General features: G+C 35.5%; 1 protein-coding gene across 4 annotated transcripts in view; it reads left to right on the forward strand.

Moving 5' to 3' along the window:
- itga8 (integrin, alpha 8) overlaps positions 1–20,101 on the forward strand; it is a 143,030-nt gene that overhangs the window by 22,007 nt on the left and 100,922 nt on the right. For all 4 annotated transcript variants that reach the window (XM_087287148.1, XM_087287149.1, XM_087287150.1 and 1 more), the window contains exons 7-12: positions 155–280; positions 778–822; positions 5,445–5,488; positions 7,922–7,978; positions 9,464–9,516; positions 14,391–14,596. In XM_087287148.1, the coding sequence (XP_087143274.1) occupies positions 155–280; positions 778–822; positions 5,445–5,488; positions 7,922–7,978; positions 9,464–9,516; positions 14,391–14,596 (531 nt within the window). The remainder of the gene's footprint in view (positions 1–154; positions 281–777; positions 823–5,444; positions 5,489–7,921; positions 7,979–9,463; positions 9,517–14,390; positions 14,597–20,101) is intronic.

Below are 20,101 nucleotides of genomic sequence, written 5' to 3' on the forward strand. Positions count from 1 at the left end.
TGAAACTCAAAAGGATCCTATGGCAACAATAAAGGGCATAATTAGCCATTAGAACAACTAATAACACAAATGAGTAACAACATCTGCCACCACAACTGTCAATGATACACATCTCACTGCAACACAATCTGTATTTTTTTGTTTTTGTGTGTAGGCCAAGTGATAACAGCCGGAGTTGCCGAGATATTAAACGGCTATTCTCTGAAAACAATCCTGCGTAAAGTTCAAGGAGAAAAGCAGACGGTGGCAGCATCAGACACGTACGATGACAGTTACCTTGGTAAGAGACTTGTGTTTGTGTTTCAAAGGTAAAGATGCTTTATAGGACACCAGCGATTTGCTTGGGGCTGTGTTTATGGGTCAGGAGAACCACCCCTCAGTCAGTTTAAAAAACACTCGATCATACGAACACACACAAGTATGTTGAGGTAACCTTGAACCTCTGTCTCATAGCTCAGTTTGGTGCTGAGTCTGTGCCTACTGATAACATTACCATCTGGAACTGCAGACCTCAAAACACTCGTAGACCCTCACACAAGTATTTGTTAAATACACATTTTGAAATCCTATGAGCGTTTTCCATCATTAGCGGTGAGTAATTTTCATTGCAGCTGGACTGCCATGGTAATGGTGATATAAATAATAAAATTATGAGATAAAGTCAATTTGAGTATGCATAATTTCATATCCTACAGTTTGATTAAACGGATCAAACGTTCCACTTGCTGTCTGTTTTTTCTTTTCTTCTTTCTTATGTTCTTTTTCTTTGTCTCCTAGGATATTCTGTAGCGGTTGGAGAGTTCACAGGGGATTCGGAACAAGGTGAGAACTCTAAAATGATTTATATGTATGAATGCAGGGCAATTTATTACATGTTTTGTCATTAGTTACTCGCATTTTGGATTTGTGCATAAAAAAGCTCAAAGGTTGATAGAGATGGCAGCAGCATACATTTTGAAAATGCGTATAAAAAGAAACACTTTTACCAAACAAATTCCAGTATGTGCAAGAAGGTCATGTGATTTTGTTTTGAGAGATCATGTGATGACTTAGCACATTGTTAAACATCTGAAATGTTGTTTTGGTCATTATAAAATGCCTTGACCATTTGAATATTAGTGTTAATATATTATTAATTACCTCCAGAATTGTCAAGAGCATCTTTGCTCCGCGTCACATGCCTTCAAACACCACCATGTGTTCATTGTGTGTCGGCATTGCCTTCTGAGACTCAAACCATTTATAAAATGAGGATGAAGTTTGAAGAGCGGGGTTTGAAGGGCGAGAGGGGAGTTTGAGCTCAGGTAGGTCTCGAGAACTCCCCTGCTTGTGAACGTGTTAGGAAAAGCTGAGAGATATAGCTGGCTAATAGTTTGCCTTATGATGCCACTTTGGATTATTTAATTTTCTTATAATTTACGTCTTTGGACGGTGGGAGGAAACTGGGGAACCTGGGGAAAATCCCCTGCTAGCATGAGGAGAACATGCAAACTCCTCACAGAAATGCAGACTTGTCCGGTAAAGGCTCAAACCAGTGGCGTTCTTGCCATAAGCCACCAGTGCTAACCACTGGGCTGCCATGCTGTTCTATCAGGAAAAGGGGAGGAGTATGGGTGGAAGGGGGGATTCTTCAAGACGAAAGGACTGAAGTGGAAAACTGGTTATTTATAGTGAGTTAGTATTCATCTGATTGGCGTGAAGCTGATGCGGGACCAGTCGTGATCAATCATAATCAACGTGATCCTCTCAAAATTATTTTATAAATAAACTGCACAAAGATTTACAAAAATTTTATTTATTTATTTATTTTTTTAATATTTGATGCCAGTTAATCAGGAAGTGACGATTTTGTTCTCTTTGACTCGTTGGATGGAAACATTGCTTTATTTGCATGTCTTAATGCGATATTCCAACACAATCTCTCGACAATTCATAACTTTTTGATTTAGTGGCTAATTCATATGAATTTGTATGATCTAATTAGTATTTTCTCATCACCCAATGACGGTTAGGTATAGGGGTGGGGTTGGGTGCCACGCCTCCTTTTTAAAATTGTACATTTTGGTACGACTCAATTAGTACGAATTCGTGCGAATTAGCCACTAAACTGACAAAACGTAAAATACTTACGTTTCCTCATGAGATCAGGCTAGATATTCAAGTTTTGCGCATAAATTTAATTTGCATCTTTAGATGGAAACATAGCTACTGTCACAACTAGTTGAAACTTAATAAGGAAAAGATACCTTCTATCAAGCCACATCTTGTTAAGAGGATATCGTGTTACTTTCTTATATGGAATATAAAAAATATATTTTGAAAATATGGATTTGTAATTGTTGATAGAGTTAATGTAAGTGGGCTCCGATGCTGCTTTAGATCTTGAGTTTGTGTATGAATGCAAGTCTATGAGAGAGAGCTCTGTCCCTGTGTGTGGTTGTTGTGTGGATTTGTTGCTTGCTGAGCTTTGATCGGACCCTTCAACCTCAGACCATAATTACAGAGTTCTCACAGGATTGTGTCCCTGACATGCCACCCAGTGACAAACAGCCTGTCTGCAGTCTGTCGGCCCTCTCAGATGCATACACATGTGTGGACCCACATCCACTCGTAAGCAATCATTAGAATACCTATACATTAGACCGACCCATCCTTCAAAAGCCATCCTTTAAAACCTTATTAATCCTATTTTTTAACTGCCTGAAAAGCTTAAAAAGATTCTTAAATCTGGTGTAGAGTCATCTTATGCTGGCACATTGCAGATTGTCAAAAGTAAGTTATTTTAAAGATCCAGTGATATGCTTTTAAATGTGCTTTTTTTTTCGATGTTTGACGCAGTTTTAACTAAAATCGGTTTGTTTTTATCACAGCTCTGCCAGTGAGAGTGGTTAAGATCAAGCATCAAATGAAAAACAAATGGGAAGCTTCTTGAAGGGGAGAGGCATGTCAGATACTAGAGAGCTTTTGATAGGTCAAGATTTGATGAGAAACTGAAGTAATAAGGTCATGTGAAAAAAAAAATGTTTTTGATCCATTTAGGTGGAGGTGAAAAACTGCAAGCTTTGGATGTTTATAATAGTTTAATATATTCTAAACGTGAATTTTGTAACTGTTTTGTAGTACACTAGTTTATAGATATACTTAAAACTAACATACTGATACTAACATCTAAAAAACATTATTTTAATTTCACTGGACTTTTAAGGAGATGTTATATGCATCTTTTTTTTTTTACAGTGCATGAATATACACTGTTAAAGTTATGGTTAAAAATATGACCTTCATCATATGTATACATTAATCAATTGACAAAAATTTATTGTAAAAATACTTTGAAAGTGTTTATATTATCCATTCATGCATTTTCCTTTGGCTTAGTCACTTTATTCATCAGGGATCGCCACAGCGAAATGAACCGCCAACTTACCCAGCATATGTTTTACAAAGCGGATACACTTCCAACTGCAACCCAGTACTGGGAAACACCCATACACATTTATTGACACACACACATATACCACAGTTAATTTAGTTAATTTAATTCACCTGTACCGCATGTCTTTAGACTGTGGAAGAAACTGGAGCACCCGGAGGAAACCCACATGAACATGGCGAGAACATGCAAATTCCACACAGAAATGCCAACTGATCCAGCTGGGACTCGAACCTGTGACCTTCTTGCTGTGAGGCGAAAATGCTAACCACTGAGCCACCGTGTTGCTGATGTTAATGATATTATGGGATGATATTATTAACTGTCTTATATACAAAGACAGACAACCATCAGGATAAATATTAAATTAATTATTACTTTTCTAAACAGTGACGTTTGATTGTCCGAGCTTTTTTGCACACTATATAGAACTATATAATGGATTTTTTTTTTTTTTTTTTGTAGTTATTTTGGATAAAATATTAACAATGTTTGGATAAAATATTAACACGTATTAAAAATGGTGCAACTAGAGGAAAGTTTAGCAATTTGCTTTAGATTATTTTACGTTTATATGACTTATATTTGCTTAATTTGATATTTATATTTACTTGACACATTTTCAATGTAAGACATTTAAGCATCCACTTCATGTTTGGTATCTGTAAAGACTAAAGCTCTGCCTTCTATGATTTGATTGACCATTTCAATCCATTTAAACCGCAAAGACAAAGCGGCGTAAATAATTTACTTTTTATCATACTATTAGCAGACAAACCATCCATATTAAATATTCTGTGGAAAATAGGTCAATTTGGGATGGCACAGGGTTGGCTCAGTGGTTAGCACTGTTTCCTCACAGCAACAAGGTCACTGGTTCGAGTCCCGGCTGGGCCATTTAGCATTTCTGTGTAGAGTTTGCATGTTCTCCCCCATGTTCCTGTGGGTTTCCTCCGGGTGTTCCAGTATCCCCCACAGTCCAAAGACATGCGCTATAGGTGAATTGAAAAAACTAAATAGTCCGTAGTGTATGAGTGTTTATGAATGAGTGTTTATGGATTTTTCCCAATACTGGGTTGTGAATGGAAGGGCATCCGCTATGTAAAACATATACTGGAATAGTTGGTGGTTTATTCCACTGTGGCGACTTCTGAAATAGAAACTAAGCAGAAGGAAAATGAATCAATAAAAAAAGTCAATTTCTAATTGATAGCATAGTTACAGTCAAAACTGCCCACTCAAAACTGAGCAGCAAGAAGGAGAAGTGCAACAAAATGATGTCCGACAGCATTTCGAGGTGGATTAAATCTTCTGTTAATTGATTCGCACCATTCCTTTGGTGAATCACATGCTAAAACAGCTCAGACAGCATGCACAAATAAACAACACTATCAGCAAAGTCTTTTCTCCACACTTCCCTTATACATATGTTCTCTCTGGTCTGGATTAGTGGCCAATCCAGCGAGAAGAGACATGCTGCTCTCTTTTTGTCAGACTTTCTTAAATGGCTTCTTGCTGTGGGATATTTTGTGGTCACAGAAGGCGGGAAATTTGAGGTTGTGGGGGGAAGGGTTGAGGACGAACAGGCTCCTTGGGAGTCTGGGAGATTTCAAGTTCGAAACGAGTCAACCATCCCTCTCTCCAATCTCAGTGTGTGGGACAGATCTGACAGACAGCCGCAAACCCCCCCCCCCCCCCACCACATCACTATCTCCACCATCATCCATCAGTGTCTGTCTCCTTCACTATGACTCTTTCCCTCTCTCTCTTCTAAATATTTATAACTAATGAGTGACTGGCGTGCTGTTGACAGAGACGAGATTTACAGCACTCACAGGTCTCACCTCACTGTTTACCCTGAGATGCACTTGATAAGTGGTTGGAAAAGTGTGTTTTATTATTGTTCCTTGTTGAAGCACATCATTTGTTTTTTTAGACTCTGCTACTTTAAAACATATAAACCTGCTGATATGTTTGTGTACTGTATGACTTTCTCATGTTGTCTATGCAGAATTGGTAGCAGGGGTTCCTCGAGGGGCACACAACTTTGGTTATGTAAGTATACAGACTTTGTTTCCTGTGTTTTTGTTGTGCTAAGATCAGGATTTAAAGGTCAGAGGTAAAGGTCAAAGGGAAGGAAGAACGTAAGAAATGTTTGAGAGGTTAAACACTGCTTTTGTACTAAAATTGAAACAAACATTAAAATAGTGTTACAAATTACACAACCCAAATGGTAAAAAAGGTATATACTATTGTTCCTTTTTTGACCACAAAAGGAGATGGCTAGTAGCTAGCATTTGGTTTAAAAAAATAAATGTAAAAGTGTTATAGAATGATCCAATGTGCTGTTTGTTGTGTATTCTAAGAATATCAAAAGGGCAAAACACTACATATGAAAAATACAGAACATGTAAACAGCAGGAAGGGAAATAAAAGGAATGTGTAAAAACAGTTAATTAGAATAATATTGGTAGTATTTAAATAGCATTTAACATCTTAATAACAATTATAATGATAATAATAAAGTTGGTGATGATAAAAGTGATATTTTGTAATGACAGCAACATTGATATCAATAATAATAATAATAATAATAATAATAATAATAATTAATAGGGATGTACAATAAATCTACAATATATATAAATATTGTCACAATTACCAGCGATCTAATCCATGTAGATCACTGGTAAACATGCATTCATTCATTCATTCATTCATTCATTCATTCATTCATTTTTTTGTCGGCTTAGTCCCTTTATTAATCCGGGGTCGCCACAGCGGAATGAACCGCCAACTTATCCTGCAAGTTTTTACGCAGCGGATGCCTTTCCACCCACAACCCATCTCTGGGAAACATCCACACAAACATTTACACACACTCATACACTACGGACAATTTAGCCTACCCAATTTACCTGTACATCATGTCTTTGGACTGTGGGGGAAACCGGAGCACCCGGAGGAAACCCACGCGAACGCAGGGAGAACATGCAAACTCCACACAGAAACGCCAACTAAGCCGAGGCTTAGTTGTATATGAACTACTACATCCGTAGTGTATGACTGTGTGTGTGTGTGTGGATGTTTCCCAGAGATGGGTTGCTGCTGGAAGGGCATCCGCTGCGTAAAACTTGCTGGATAAGTTGGCGGTTCATTCCGCTGTGGCAACCCCGGATTAATAAATGGACTAAGCCTACAAGAAAATTAATGAATGAATATTTGTTAACAGTAGATGCAAGAAATGCACTGTTTGAAATATTATTCACATGTTATTTTTTAAGTTATTTTCTTCTTTTAATATGAAAAACATTCAAAATAATTGATTTTGTTTGCAAAAGTGCAAGTTATTTATTTTCACTTATTTATAAGAAAAAAGTAGTTTTTTAGGCAATGTGTGTTTTAATTTCAGTTTTTCAACGCTGATGTTCAATAAATAATCATAGATCGTAGATAGTGTGTGTTTAAAATCATGTAATGCACCCTTCATTCAAAAATCTCACACTTGTAATATGTGAGCATATTTACTGTACAAAATCTGTCAGCGAAATATGAAGACAAAAACATAAATAACATAAAATTAAAGAGTTAAAATGTTCAATTAATCGAGATTTTAATTTTAGGCCAAATCACCCAGCCCTAACAATAGTTAATAATGAAAAAAAAATTATACATATCCAATGCATTCCCCATCTATCCTAGGTTCTGTATCAGTGATCATGTTTGTTTGTTTGTTTGTTTTGTAATTTTTTTCACTGGTTTGGCGGAAATTTAGATCTTGGCCATTTTTGTGCACATGCCATTTATATGAACGAGTGTAGGGAATACATTTTTAATGATTTTTTTGTTTTGAGGTCAGAAAAAGAAAGAAGAGCGTGAACAACACCAGGGTGACTAAATGATGATATAACTCTTTAAACTTTTATTTATACAAACAAACCAAGAATAGCTGTGTTTTCTTCGCAAGGACAAGTATTCTGGTAACAGTAAATCCTCTACGTTACTTGTTTAAGTGTATGTGAGTTTCTCATCTGGATGTGATTTGAAGCCTTAAAAAGGAATTCCCAATTAGGGCTGCAGCATCTAGGACGCAGGGGTGTCCCCTTTGGCCCTCAATTAAATAGAATCATATTCAGCTGGATGGGTGGTTGGTGAAACAGACAGTGATTTTGGGTTCTTTTTTTGTTTCCAAGGCATGTTATGTTCTTGGGTATTTGCCATATGTGGCTTTGTTTGATTTAGGATCTCAGTCATACGTGCCCCATAAAACATCCACTACGATCAGTCTGGATGTAATTATTAGAGTGCTAAATGTCTAACATGCGGAAAATCACTTGGTTTGCTGCGTAGGACAGGCATGTGGTCAGATACAAAAGTCCTGGAGTACATCAGGAAATATTCCAGAATCATGACAGTCTGTCATGAATGGAAATTTTATGAGTAATAATTTAATCAGGCTGATTTTTCTTATTTTTTCTTATTCTTTAGGTGACAGTGATCAATGCAACAAACCTGACGTTCATTCAGAACTTTACTGGAGAGCAGGTGATTAACCGTCTACATGAATGTACTGTATGTACAGATAGAGTTTGGTAGTTACTATTACTAAATTTTGCAGAGATCACTTTCATTATAGGTGTATCAAAATAAACTACAAAATACAGCAGCCACAAATGTAGCAAAATAAAATACTATATTTTTGTATTTTAAAAATACTACAAAATGCTTTTACAAGGAAGCTTGAACCTTCTTTGCAAACCATCCATGAATAGAGCTGTTTGATCAATCTCTTTACTGTTAAACGTGAAGTAAACCATATTTGATTGCATCAACTTTTCTCTGAGCAAGTTTTAGCAGATTCTCTACCACCTCATTCAACTCTACTCTTACTGTACATGAATATACATCTATACTTTTTTTACTTGTTTCTTCTTTATTAATTTAGTATATTTTTGTACAAATTTCAGTAACACTTTATGTTGATGGTCCATTTAGTAGACCATTTAGTAGGAGTATTAGTAGACTGTCTGCTTAATATCTGTTGATATTGCTCCTTCAACGGACATCTAACTGACTATAAGAAACTTTGCAAGTACATAAACTCACAGTAATCCTAACCCCAACCTAAAAGTCTAAAAAAATGAGAATTATTTGGCATGTAGATGCAATGCAACTTAAATTCAACAAACGGACCATCAAAATATAGTGTGACCCAAATTTCATACAGAAAGCCCTGTTCAATGCCGATAATGAGCTAATAAAAAATATAGTACTGTTGATTATGTTTTCACCCATTGTGTGGCCAGTAAAATTGACATAATCTCTGTATAATAATTATTCAACCTCTTAACATTTTTATATTTTAAAAGGGTGATATTTGAAGTGTTTAATTTGAAATACATATTTTAAATACATGTATCATAAATACTGCTCATCCCTACCATTAATAATGTACAAATTGCAGGCAATACTGTTGAAAATGCAAGTAAAACTGTCAAATTTACCAGCACACTTTTAAAAATGATTACAGTTGTGCTGTAAAACTACAGAACAATTGTAATTGTTCATTTACAGTGCACTTGGTAATTTGTAATATTAATAATAAAATCTCAGTAATACTGTACATTTTACAGATTTTTTTATGCAAAAAGACTGGTACTGTTATTTACCATTGTTGGTTTAGGATAATTTTTGAGAAGATACTGGATAATGGTTCATTTTAATATGTGGGTGACCTATCTCTTTATTTGTAAGGGGAAAAAAGAGGTAATTGCTAGTACGTTAAACATAAAGGATGAATTAAATGCAATTCGCATTCTGCAATCTCTAGTCTTGTGGGTTAGTTTTATGTTAACTAAACTAAACTGAATGCACTACAGAATCATTTTATTCTTTATTTAATTGTCTAATTTACTGTTTCCTTGATCAGCAGAACTTATTATTTTACAACATTTTGACCTTTGATCCCATTTCTCTATTTTGGTGCACATTTCTGATTCAGCTGATTTCATGAAAAATTGTTTCTCATAGATGGCCTCTTACTTTGGATACACCATTGCAGTGACTGATCTAAATGGAGATGGGTAAGTCTGTATGTCTTCATATGTACAAGTAGTGATGCTACTAGATTAACTACATTTCTCAGTAGTGTGGCGGTAGCATCGCTACTTTCTAAATCAAATAGCCTTTCAGTAGCAAAGCTATTATTTCAAGCAAGTAGCGCAGTTGCATCCACACAAGCTGCATTTACCGATCGCGGATCAGTAAGTGACAGCATCGACAGTGAGGCAGTGAGGCCGGTGTCTAGCCGATGAAAGTAAATCCATGTGATAGCGAGAAGGACGATTTCTTCTTCTTCCTGTTTTACGGTGGTCCACAACAAACTTTTTGGTGCGTTACAGCCACCTCTCGCTCCGGTCGGTGACGTCGCCAACCACTTAACGAGAAATTATGGAAAAGAGAAATGATGGAAAGATGACTGTGGGAGAGCAGTTATTTCTAAAGCAGGATTCCTTTTGATCAGACCTTGAGACGTACATGTTAAGATGCAATAACGTTAAATCTGACGATGTGCTCAAAAATACTTTAGTGATTTATAGTAACACTGTAATGTTTTTGAACTGCACATTAGTGAATTACTCAAATTAATTTGTTATATATATATATATATATATATATATATATATATATATATATATACTGTATATATATATATATATATATATATATACACACTATGTAGTGTAATTCATTAATGAAGAGTTGTAAATATTTACTATAAATTACTATAATATTTTAAATGTGCAACACCTGGTTTTATTAGATTTTTTTGGTTTTGCTGTTATATACTAATAAAATACTATAATAAAATAAAATACTATAATTCAGTTTAGTAACACTTATGCCTCATGTTTCATTGACAGTTTTATTGATCACTAAGACATGATTGACTTGGATTTAAGTTGCTTCAATTTAAAAATGAAAATAGTAAAAATAGCTTAGCTACGCTACTTTTGCCAGGTATCTTTTAGCTTAGCTTTCTACATTTCCCAGAGGGTAGCTTTTAGTGTAGTTAAGCTACATTTAACTACACTAAATGTAGAGTAGCTAATAACTTAGCTCGCTACATTTTTCAAGTAGCATGCCCACCACGATGTTAGAGGTGGAACTAGTAAGAGTACAGGCCATCTGCATGATATATCCTTTCTGATGAAATCTGTGTTTTATCTGCATATGAGATGATTCAAAATTGCTCATTCCATAGGTATTTACTGTATGCACACGGTATTTATGTGTCCCTCACGGTCTGTCTGCACTCAAAGAAGGCTTTCTTATTTGCCAGCATTATTTGTTTTGAACTAATTCAATTTACCTGCCCGTGCTGTATTTAGTTACATGTAGAGCTATTTGGAACCATATAAACCATATGAATAGGACCATCAGGTTTTATATAGAGTTTGGCTTTTGTTTAGACTCTTGCAATACGCTCTGGTTTACTTGACCCTTATTTAAATGCCTGCATTGTCCAGGAGGGAAATTTGATATGTAAAATTTGTTTCTAATTTAGTCTTATGAGAATACAAAATCTTGCTTACACAACTACAGCGCCAAAGCTCCTTGTGTCTGTCTGAAATGCTGACATGTGTTTATGCCATTAACCAAAAAAAGCTTTCTTACCAACGGTACATATTTGAATACAGTAAATCACTAGTGTATGCATGAAAAGAAAAGTTAAATGATAAAACAGCAACGTTCAACACAGGGAGAGCGAATTACAGCTCATTACACTTACAGTATAGCTATTGAAATGGCTCATTTGTTGGAAACTGCGCCAATCAGTCTTTGGTGTTGAAGTCAATGTATCATTTCTGTTATTTCGGCTACCAAATGCTGAAGTGCATAAATCACCGGGATATGTTTTTAGATATCAAATAGCACAACTTGGTTGTGTCTGTTATCTTAGATCTGAAAAGTACGAATACAGAATTTTATACAATGCTTCATTCCAATTTATTATGGAACGTCGCCACCATCTCTGTTAGTTTTAGACCCGCTTATTCTCAGAATGCCCTGTTCTGAACTGCAGGAACCTTTTGGTATTCCTCCATCGGTCCTCAAGAGGTCCAAAACACACTTCTAAAGACATATCTCCAAGCAATATGTCTCTGTTTTCGATTTTCAGCATTTATAAGATTTATGCTTTATCCCCCGGCATGATACTGTCATGTGCTGGCTCGTCTCTGTCTGCTCTGATGGCTTGTATTTTACAATGGTTCAGTTGTGCACTTGTATATATTGCTGTCTTGGAGCCTCAAGGGTGAAGTCAAGTGTGATACTTTGACTTCAGACATTCACTATAAAGCTACAAGTCTTGTTCAGTTGCTAACCATTCATTCGGTTTCCAAGACAAGCATTTTTATTACAACTACATGCACAATAAGGATGAAATTTATAGAACGATTTATAAATGCAGAAATTTTTCTGAAATAATAGTGCAGCAGTGTTTTACTAGGTAACAACACAGGCTTATTGGAAATTCGTGCCTATTGCTATATTTTTGAGAACTTAAAAAAAATATGCACCACAGACTACGATTTCTTGCAGTTTTTTGTTTTCACAAAATCACTATGTTTTATGTGAAGTTTTGACAATCTCTAATGTGTTATTGTGGCACATTTTCTTTCTGTCATTTCTCATAAATCTACCAGAGGCCACTGTGTACAGTTCTGTGAATGTTGACGTCTTTCTCATATGCATCCGTGAGAGAAGCCAGTCAGCTTGTGCATTATAAATCAGCTTGATATCGATTGACCCCATACACCTCTTCACTAAATCCAACCAATAGTGTTTTCAAAAGCAAACTACAAGAGGAAAGCCATCTTTTTGGGTTTTGTTTTATTATTATTGAGTTTGTGGAGCCATTATTTATTGGAATTGATCCTAGGTCTGCTCCACTTTCACCTCATAAGTCTGCTGCTGCACATAGCGAGCAACAGAGTAAACCAGTCTCGCTGTAAAAGCCGGCAATACGGAGGTAATCGGTCAGCAGTGCCGCCCCGTAGCTTTGGATTTTACACACAAAATGCAGCAATAAGTACCCGTCCGAGAGCACACACCAGGGTATGTTTTCCCAATGAGCTTATGTTACAACATAACCTCGACACTTCAACAAAAAGATTATAATTTGTGGGGGAAAAAAACTGTTATTAAAATTATAAAACCACAATGATCACGGCATGAAGAAAGATCACAACTAATTTTAGCAGTGTTAAATGAGCAGGAAGTGAACAGGCTTTCACAAAGCTTTCAACTGAATGACTTCAGCACATCTGTAGTTTCTTAGCCATATCTGTCACCAAGGATTTTCCAGAGATTTTCTTTCAGGTTTGGATTGCATGTTGGCAAAGAAGCTTTTGTTAAACATTTGCATTCACTGTGCCATGTAGTTGTATAAGAGGCCCAAATTCTATCGCAAAAACATTAGCCAAACCAAAACACATCCTCTTTCACTGACGTCTTTACACACCTTAGGTTCAGTCTTTCTCTAGTTTCATGGCAAACATTTTTTTTTTTTTTTGCCATTAAACCCAATAAATTCAACTTGCTTTCATAACTAAAGTAAACTTTGGTCAAGTTCTCTGTCAACACACAACACGCTTCTCAACAAAAGTCAGTCTAGCCTTTTTTTTCTGTTGGTAACAGGTTTGGTAACTGAAGAGCAAGCATTCAGTTCAAATTATTTTAAATATCAAGACACTTTGTGATTAAGTGGCCATTTACATATTGGATTTAAAACCATATGTGAAAATGCAAGGCATGCCACTTCCTCTATTAATTTTACAACGCATGAACCCACCACAGAAAAACCAATGATGTAGCTCTGTTTTATTTAAGGTGAAAACAAAGACAACCCATGTTTGAGTCTGAGGTAATTAGTATACTATTAATACTGAAATGTGTATAGTACAGGGGTGGGCAAACTCTGTCCTGCATAGTTTAGCTGCAACTCTAATCAAACACACCTGAACATGCTAATGGGGTATATGCCGAAGCATGCTAATAAGACTTTTAATTTGCCAGTAACCTGGGTTAAGCGCTTCCGGCGAATTGAATGCCAATGCAAAATCCGGTGAGTTTAAGGTCTGTTTTCTTTAAAAATCAGCGATCTCCACTAGCTGAGTGATATCCGATTTAAAGTGGGTCTCAGATTGTACAAGAAGCACTGCAATAAATTACATTTCCCCCGCCATATCTTTATAATATAAGCATTTATTTGACCCCAGTATATTCAATAGAGCTTCTGCGTTAGCCTGCTGATTCTGACGGGCGCGTGCGAGTAAACAGCTTTTTGTCTCGTTTTACGCTTGAGCAACCAAATAAATGCTAAAGTTTATTTAACTGAATGTATTTTAATGACATTACAACATCGATGCTGTATAAGGAACCGTATAAAATGGAAAAAAGTTCACAATAACAGGTCACCGGAAGTGTATCAGCATGGGAACAGCACTAGCTCGGCATATACCCTATCAGTGTCTTCAGGATCACTAGAAATTTATAAGCAGGGGTGTGTGATTAGAGTTGGAGCTAAACTGTGCAGCACACCGGCCCTCCAGGACTGAGTTTGCCCACCCCTGGTGTAGTACATACAATAGTTGAAGCTGAGAACTTAAGCATGCATGCAAAAGATGCAATATGTAAACAATCCCTCCTTCTGAAAAAGATTAGATTTTCTAGAATTTGTCATGCCCAACCTATATTGCTATTGCTGAAAGGATCATCCCTTTATCCTTCATCTGACATCCTGACAATTGAAATGGATTGGTCAGAATATTGAGGAAATTTCTATTTGGTACCAAGTAAGCACCAATAATTATGGGACTTATGGGACACTAAAATGTATTGTATCATAAAAAATGGATTTGTATCATGTTTGTGATTTTATGTGCTTACTCAGGTTAGACGATGTGCTAGTTGGAGCTCCACTCTATATGGACCGCGAGTTTGAGAGTAAGCCTCGAGAGGTGGGCCGGGTTTATTTATATCTGCAAGAAGATGTGCTTCTCTTCTCTTCTCCCATCACACTCACTGGAATGCACCTGTTTGGCCGCTATGGAAGTGCCATTGCTCCTCTTGGAGATATCAACCAGGATGGCTATCTTGGTAAGTAATTATTTTAATGCACGTTTTGGCTGTTGTTTTGCATGTATTGTGGGTTTTTTCTATTGTCGATTAGGCAGAAGTTAAATTCACACCCATTTCCTACTTGCTTTTTTGTGTAGGATATCCTGCTTCTCTGTCACATACATAGAAGTTTCAGTTCTTAGGCAGTCAGGAAGGGAAAAATTTGTGATTTGTTGCCCTTGTCTGCATGTTCCTGTGAAGAGTTGGGTGTTAACCGCTGATTTGTTGAGACTTCAAATTGAGGTCACTTGGTAAATATTCTTGTTGCTGGTCAAACCAGTATGATTGCAAAAATAATAACTATAAAAATATTATTATATATAAAATCTATTAATATTTAAATATTTAAAATATAATCAAATCATACATAAATACATATAACTGTTTTTATCGCCAGCAGCTGTATTTTCTTGGCTGAAGATTACTTCTGGTATTTCTACCGAACTACAACTTCCAGAACTCTTTGCACTCATCAGCTCCCGTCAAAGCTGACAATAATTCGGACACACACACACACACACACACACACACACACACACACACACACACACACACACACACACACACACACACACACACACACACACAGCTGAAACTCATATTCACTGATTACATCTACTATATATACCACTCACTTTCACAGACACTTTGCTGAGTCTTGCTTACTTGCTAACATTACAAAGCGGTTTTCTTTTTCTAGTCGTGCAGTGTTTTTTTAAAGCTTTCGCCTAGCTTGACCTTTCGCTAGTGGTGGGCGGAGCGACGCTTCATGAAACACTGAAACAGTCGAAGCAAATGTGTCATAGTTTTGAAACGTTTCGAAATCCCACTCTACAGTGACACCTAGTGGTCATGTATTATCAAACAGATTCTGAAAAGAAACAGTTACACAAATTGAGGAATTATACCCTATGTTGTAGAACCCAACCCTGTAAATCTAACACAGATTCGCCAGGTCTCGAAAGGTAAAGTCTTGATAGGATACAGCTGCAGATACACACATCAATATAGCATCATTTTTGTAACACTGTATAACGATATTTAATATTTTTACAGTACTGTGATTGTTGGGTTTAGGGTTGGGGTGGGGATAGGCGTTAACAAAATACATTTAATTGGGTAATTTAACAAATAACATAGATAATACTCAGTATAACTACTGTTTTTACATTTCTGTAACGGTTGGGTTTAGGGTTGAGTTAGGGGTAGATGTTAATAAAATACAATAAATGAGAAATTTTGTAAATAATATAAATCATTCTTATTAACTTCTGGCCTCAACCATATCTGATCAGCAACAACCATCTCGAAGTGCTTCTGAAATGTTAGATGCTTTGAAACGCTTTAGTCACAGGACCTGGGTGCTTCGAATAATTTTAGTCATGTGACCTGGTGTTTTGGATCATACTTTAGTGCAGTGTTTCTTAACACTTGCGCTTCAGAATCTCGACATTTTGTTGAATCGCTATTTTTGCATCAGCCATCCTTACCTTTCGCCTGTTTTTGACCTTGCTTTTTGAACTATTTTATGCTCCTGTTTGTGACCATTGCCTGCGCGACTTTCTTGGTAATAAACTGCAAATAACTATTGTTTTACAATGCTTCATGCAAAAATTATTACATTTCTATATAATATAATATAATATAATATAATATAATATAATATAATATAATATAATATAATATAATATAATATAATATAATATAATGTAATGTAATGTAATGTAATATAATATAATGTAATGTAATGTAATATAATATAATATAATGTAATGTAATGTAATGTAATGTAATATAATATAATATAATATAATATAATATGAAACAAAATAATTGTAAATATGAGTATTATTAATATTCTTTTATGCAAATGGTATGTGCAAAATGGTTTAAAAAACTCACCAGGTTTTATGTTTTTATATAATATATATTTCAAATAATATGTGATCATTTTTATCTTGCAGCAATACATTTAATTATAAACAGTCTTGCTGCTAGGCTGTTTGTTTATTTTTTAGAGTCTGCTTGACAAACTGGGAAAAGAATAATTAGATTTGCCTCTCAGTTTTTTTTTTACAAATCTCATGACCAATCATGGCAGCATTTCTCTGTTTATTATGATTTTTCTCAAGAGCTCATCCTGTATCTGAAAGAAAACAGGTGTTCATGGGTGGAGTTCAGACCATACTAATCACCCGCATATCATCTTCATCACTGCAGGCAGATTAGGATGGTTAGAAACTGAGAGTTGCTGTTGTACAGATCTGTGTGTGTGTGTGTGTGTGTGTGTGTGTGTGTGTGTGTGTGTGTGTGTGTGTGTGTGTGTGTGTGTGTGTGTGTGTGTGTGTGTGTGCGTGTGTGTGTGCGCGTGCGCGTGCGCGTGCGCGTGCGCGTGTGTGTGTGTGTGTGTGTGTGTGTGTGTGTGTGTGTGCAGGCCTGCATACGTGTAATCTATAAATCAGCTCCATATGTTTCTGCAACATGATCTGATCAGTCACTGTAATTTTAAATTGGCACTGATTTGGATGAAAGTTAGATGAGAATATGATATCCATACATGAGTCATAAGCCACCTGATCCTCTGATTTACAGAAATATGTATTCTGTGTGCTTAAGTATTCTATATTTATAATATCTGTGTGTTTCAAGAACTATATGGGAACGATACTCACTTTGATTTACTGTATGCTTGGTGGATTATTTATAGGTCTGTGTTCACTTTTTATGGCTTTAAAGAAGTATCACATTATGAGACGATGCTGTTAAAGTGTTTTGGAGAATTATGGTTTAATCAATATGTGATATAGTCATAATGAATCTGATATCACATGCTGTATCTCTGTTACACTGGCCATATGGCAGCACTAATGTGAGGAAAGGACTCTTGTCACATGTGGGTGATTTATTTCTATTACATGAATTATCCTGTCGTGTAATTAGCTGTACAGCTAAATTGAATGGGTTGCTTTGCTGTGAGTTTGGTTTGTACAGTTTTGTCATTCCAGTGACAAACACTCACAAACTGTACATTTTATTAGGTACATCTTGCAGGAAGTGATTTGGACTAGGGCGGCACAATATTGGAAAAATGTGATATTGCGATATTTTATTTTTCTGTGATAAATATAACGATATGAATACACTTTCAGAAAATGGTTTGAATCGCTCTATTTGATGGTTTTCTGAAGAGTCTAACAGTATTCGTGTACAGAAATTGAATAATCACAATGCAAAAAAAGCTTTTCTCACTTTTTGTTTTGTTTCTAGTCCAAATATTTTTTAAAAAATCTTTACAAGTTTTTTGCTTGTTTTAAGGAAATGATCTGTCTGTGCGTGCTATAATCTTGTTTTAGCTTAGAAATGTATATTTTTGGACTAGAAACAACACAAAAATTATAAGATTTATTTTTTTTTGGCATAAATTGCATATAAATACAGTGATTAAATACATATCTGAAGCTCCTGCTCAACTACAATTTAGTCTGGACATCGCATATCTTTGCGATGCGACTATTCCATATGTGCACATTGTGATATTGATGCTGAAACGATGTATACTTTTTTGCCTTCAGAACTGCATTAAAAGCATTAAAAGCACTGCATTTAAGCATTTACTGTTAACTTACATTAAGTTAATTGCTCAGTTAGTTCTCAGTTGACTTGTAACAAAGGTTTTTAACTTAATCCAGGTCTTTTGTGAATAATAAAATGGTTTCATTTTAAAATTAATTAATTATTTTGGTAAGGGTTTGTTGACTGGTGTATGTAGAGGCTCTATCTTATATTTGGATTTGATATTATAAGAATAACATTTAAGAAATGTACAATTAAAGAAAACTATAATTTACTCTTTTTTTATTGTGGTTAGCATTTGCAGTTTAAATAACGAGTGTTTTAAAGAAGTAGCATTGAGTATAAATATTTTATCATTTTCCTTATACAGCATTCATACTATTTAACATTAAAATATGTACATACTGTTTATACTGTAACCAAGGGGGAATCATGTGACAATGAAGTTTTAATCCATGCGCAGCTTTATTTAGAATCATCAGACACGTAATGGTCAATCACAGGAGCAAACGGATACGTAAAAAAGGCAAATTCATATGCGTTGTCAAGTCATTTGCCTAATGGTCGAAACAGGTGGCAAACAACAAAAACAAGGCAAGGGTCAAGGAACACGGAAAGGCTAGACTAGGAAACTCTTTGTAGTGTACCAGTAACAAAACTCAGCTATGTGTGAGGGAATGTGAGCTTTGTATATAGTCTGTGTAATCAGTCTTTAGGTTTGTAATCACCAGTGACCTGGAAACAGGTGTGTGTGTGAGGTGCATGACGGGATTTGTAATTCAGGTGACAGAGTGCATGTTTGCAAGCGATCTGCAAACCTGAATCACTGGTGTTCGTGACATATACATTGTCTACATTGAATCTTATTTAACAGTTTATTTTAAAATATGAAAAGTAATAATTTTATGTAAGGAATCACCACTGAAATTACTGAAATCGCATACCAATATGTTGCATTGGATAAAAAAAAAGTTATAGATAGCATGGTAATGGTTTTAAACATGAAATGAACTGCCTGTATCTCAATAGTCAAGCCTGAAAGTATGTAAATATATATATATATATATATATATATATATATATATATATATATATATATATATATATATATATATATATATATATGTGTATATGTACAAATGTAATTATTGGATTTTAAGTATGTATTTAGTTTTGAATCTACTGAATATTTTTGAGGAGATTTGCTGTCATGTGATTGGCTGATTAGATATTTGTGTTATTAAAAAGCTTATCTAATAAAGTGGTTGGTAAGGGGATATAGCAATTAATTTACAATAAAAATGCATATCTGAGTTTATTATTCAGTTCAATTATTGCCAAAAAGTGGAATGAGGTCAGCCCCTATGATAATGTCGTTATGATATTTGTCTGTTATTTTTGGTCGTAGTGGTTTTTCATGTCTGTAAAATGTCTGTTTCTCTCCTCTTGTGGCATGTCGTATATGTATGCAGTCGCTTAAAGCCAAGCCACACAATTAAGCGTCTCGTAAAGTGTCATAATAAATTCGCTCTCATATCTATTATACTTTCCTTTTCATCAACCATCAGGCTATTAATGCTGAGGGTCTTTGGGCATTGTGCCAACTACTGTGCCCACTGACAGAAAACAGGAAAAGGAAATGATCAAGAAACACCAAAAACATGGGGCGGATATTTATAGAGAGGAACTCACTCAAGAGAAACAGTGAAACAGAGCATTATTACATAGACTGACGCACGTGCACACACACTTCCCACTCACACACACATATACACATGGTGGTCTGGTGGACGGAAATGAGGCCTTTCTTGTGGCGATGATTTTATTTTTCTAAGTGTAATTAAACTTTTCTTTGCAGTCTACCTCAAAACGGTTTGCTTAGCTTAGAAGATTTCCATGAGCACACATTCT

Source organism: Danio rerio, chromosome 16, assembly GCF_052040795.2.
Source record: "Danio rerio strain M-AB ecotype USA chromosome 16, GRCz13ab, whole genome shotgun sequence".
Lineage (NCBI taxonomy): Eukaryota > Metazoa > Chordata > Actinopteri > Cypriniformes > Danionidae > Danio > Danio rerio.